This window comes from Callorhinus ursinus, unplaced genomic scaffold (assembly GCF_003265705.2).
Source record: "Callorhinus ursinus isolate GAN/ISIS: 27379988/994484 unplaced genomic scaffold, GSC_fseal_2.0 scaffold2, whole genome shotgun sequence".
In the NCBI taxonomy this organism is placed as follows: domain Eukaryota; kingdom Metazoa; phylum Chordata; class Mammalia; order Carnivora; family Otariidae; genus Callorhinus; species Callorhinus ursinus.
In genome coordinates, this window is record NW_027397064.1 from 721,015 (window position 1) to 724,436 (window position 3,422).

General features: G+C 60.3%; 1 protein-coding gene across 11 annotated transcripts in view; it reads left to right on the plus strand.

Annotated features, from left to right (window-relative positions):
• The window catches only part of HDAC4 (histone deacetylase 4), a 258,026-nt gene that overhangs the window by 229,865 nt on the left and 24,739 nt on the right, over positions 1 to 3,422 (plus strand). For all 11 annotated transcript variants that reach the window (XM_025888741.2, XM_073905783.1, XM_073905787.1 and 8 more), the window contains 2 exons: positions 336 to 455; positions 1,224 to 1,321. In XM_025888741.2, the coding sequence (XP_025744526.1) occupies positions 336 to 455; positions 1,224 to 1,321 (218 nt within the window). The remainder of the gene's footprint in view (positions 1 to 335; positions 456 to 1,223; positions 1,322 to 3,422) is intronic.

Genomic DNA, 3,422 nt, shown 5'->3' on the forward strand with positions numbered 1-3,422 from the left:
TGCGATGGTCTCCTGCCACACCCCGGTGTCTGGTACAGAGCTGCCACCTCACATGGGCTTGAAACTGAACAGCTGTGGTCAGCTCACTTCACACAGACGTGGCAGGGGCAAGGAGTTGATCAGATGTTTTGTGTGGAAAATCGTGGCCTCTGGGGAGGCCTAAAGCACCAGCCTCTTCATCTTTGCTGAACCTGCAATATGCCGTGGTGCCGATGGCAAGGAACCCCAGCTGGGACACACCTGGGGCCCCTTCCTTCTGTCGCCTCGGCCCCGCTCCCTCCGGGCCCCGCTGGAGGCGTCCACCGGCACTGAGTCAGCTCTCCCCGCTCTTTCAGGATGTACACCACGGAAACGGGACCCAGCAGGCCTTCTACAACGACCCGAACGTCCTGTACATCTCCCTTCACCGTTATGACGACGGGAACTTCTTCCCGGGCAGCGGGGCTCCGGACGAGGTAAGCAGGGGCTGCCCGCCGCCGTGTGGGCCTGTCAGAGGGGCCGAGGCAGGGCTGCTCTGGAGGCCAGAGTGGGGGACGCCCAGCCCCGCACACACAGAAGCGAGGGCTTCCTGCTCACGTTCTCCCCAAGCGATTTCAAGCAGTCGTCCTGTGTGTGCACACAGGTTTTATTTTGCCTGAGGTTCACATGAGAGACGACATGATTTCTGGCTCTAATCTAGGGAGACTGAGGGGAAGCATGGGGCACCCCCCCGGCCCCAGCCCTCCAGGCCTGCGGTGCACGATTGAACACCTCCAGGCCCCTGCTCATGTCCGTCCCTTGGGCGGGGCGCTGGTGCCGTCCTGTACCTGCCCAGGGCCACACGGCGGGGGGGGGGATTGGCAGGCTCAGAGCCTTTGTGAGAGCCGATCCCCCAGCAGAGCCTGCCCTCACTGAACAAAGAGACCCAACACCCAGGCAGAGTGCCCGCAGACTCCGGGTCTTACCTCTGGGCAGGACGCAGGGCAGAACGGCCTCACCCGTTGACCTTCTGGCTGCGCTGCGCTGGCGTCTGCAGGGCCGTCTTCCCACACGGCCAGGCGGCTCCCATGGCTCCCCCCCGTGCGAGTGGCCGAGAGCTCTGCATTCTGTGCCCACACTCCGCTGTGGGAGTCTGAGAGTCAGAGGCCGTGGGGTCGTGCTGGCAAGCACAGCCCCTGGGCTCCGCTGCAGGGCACCAAGGGTCAGGCCAGGGCCCGTGATAGGAGTTTCTCTCTTCCACGCAGGTGGGCACAGGGCCGGGCGTGGGCTTCAATGTCAACATGGCTTTCACCGGCGGCCTTGATCCCCCCATGGGCGACGCAGAGTACTTGGCGGCCTTCAGGTGAGTGTCCTGGCTTCCTGTCCCACGGGGCACGTACAAAGCAATCAGGAGTTCCGCTCCCGCGCCCCCAGCTCCTGCTCGGTTTTCCTGCTGCTCTCCAGCCTCTCTCTCCCTTCACGCACACGCGCGGATGCACCAGGGCGGCCGCTCTAGCTCCCCTCCGGGTGCCCGGGGGGCTCAGGCGTTTACGCAGCTTGGAGAGACGGGGCCCTGGGGTCTGGCGCTTCTCCTCATGCGTTCTTCAAGCCAGAGGAGGGGTCTCCGACGTCACCTTCTCACCTCCTGTCTGCAGCGGGCCGTCCTGGGCTTCACCTGAGAAGCGGGAACCCCCTGGGTTTCAATGGTAAGAAGGTGGCTGAGGCCCAGGTGAGGATCAGTGACATGCTCAGAAAACCTGAGGTTCACGAAGAGCGGCTGCTCAGCTCTGAGAGATTGGGCCGTCTCCTGATTTTCCTTCCGACAAACCCTTTGTGCGACAGAAACCAGCCTTCCTCCACAATCGCTGCAGCCTGAGGCCACTGCCCCCCTGTCCACCCACTCGGCGCTGCTCTCTTCCGCCGGGACAGAGCTGCGCGGCGATTTTCTGTACGCGCCATGTCTGCTTTTGTCTTCAAATGGGGATTGCGGCTTTGATCTGGGCCACATTGAAGTAATTCCCACAACCAAACGTGGACGCTCCATAGTGCAGGCTTCCTGCCTGTTATTTTAAATGGTGGCCTCCGCCGTCTCCCGAGAACGCCGTCTCTGGGTCCCAGGGCCCCCAGAGGAAAAGAGTGATGTCCAGTGGCAGAGCTTGACAGGCTGTTGGTCTTTGTTAGAAAACCCTGTCAGTGCACTAGGAATTGGAGCCCCGTGAGGTTTGCAGTGAATTTTCTTCTGCCTCGTTCTCGAACTCTGCTCTTACCCTGCTTGATCTAAACACAAAGCACACGTGTGCAGGCGTGTGCTTGTGATGCACATGGTTCTGCAGATGTATTGAGTGTGTCTGCGGATACGCATTCATGTGGCCGTGTGCATGGAGGCGTGTGTGCAGGTGTGCCCGTGTGTGTGTGCATCTCCCTGCAGATACGCATTCACGTGGCCGTGTGCATGGAGGTGTGTGTGCAGGTGTGCCCGTGTGTGTGCGCATCTCTCTGCGGATACGCGTTCACGTGGCCGTGTGCATGGAGGCGTGTGTGCAGGTGTGCCCGTGTGTGTGCGCATCTCTCTGCGGATACGCGTTCACGTGGCCATGTGCGTGCCTCTGTGCCCATGTGCACGTGTGTCTGTGGTTACACGTGTGCGTGTCCCTGGTGGGTGTGACTCCGTCAGAGGACTTGTCTGTAAGCGTTCTGCTGCCACTCCGTGGGGAGCGTGCATGGGCCATGGGAGCCCTCCCAGCATCTCCTTGCTCATCTCCAAACTCAGAATGGTTGTTGGGTTTGACCACACGTGTGGCGCTGTGGATGGACATTCCCCTCCCAGTTGCTCAGTGGTTCATAGAAATAACAGCTCAGGTTTGATGGAATTGAGGGCAGCTTCTCAAGCAGTGAGGCCGGTCTTTATAAGTCGGAGCCCATCACCTCTCTAGGAGACTTCTCTGCCTGGATTTACCCCTGAATCACTTCTTGCTCTGATCTCATTGGTTTAATGTCGATGTTTCTTCTTACTCCTGATCAGATAGAATATAATTGTGACAGTTGCCTGCCTAATTTAAGGGAGAGGGATTCCCCCAAACAAGTACAATGTCTGAAAGTTTTCGAGTGTACGTAGTCGACCACCAGCTTCTCAAAATCTGAACTGTGCAGCACCAGCAGCGGGGTCCTCACTGCTGTCCATAGGGCGTCCTGCAGCCAGCACCGCTTTATCCTCCCCCCGCCTGAGAACCAGCCCTCCCGGGAGGCTACAAAAAAAATAAAAGGTCTGCACAGCCGCGTGAGAGGCGGAAACCCTGAAACCCTGCGGGGATGAGGCACCCCGGGGCACCACGTGGCCAGCTGTGGCACAGATGGGTGGTGGCACTGTGCTGGGATGGGTGTACGGCGGGGGACTGGGGGGGCCCGCTTGCGGTCGACTTCACGGGACCACGTCCGCTGGGTGCTCTGGTCCAGGCACGGGGACG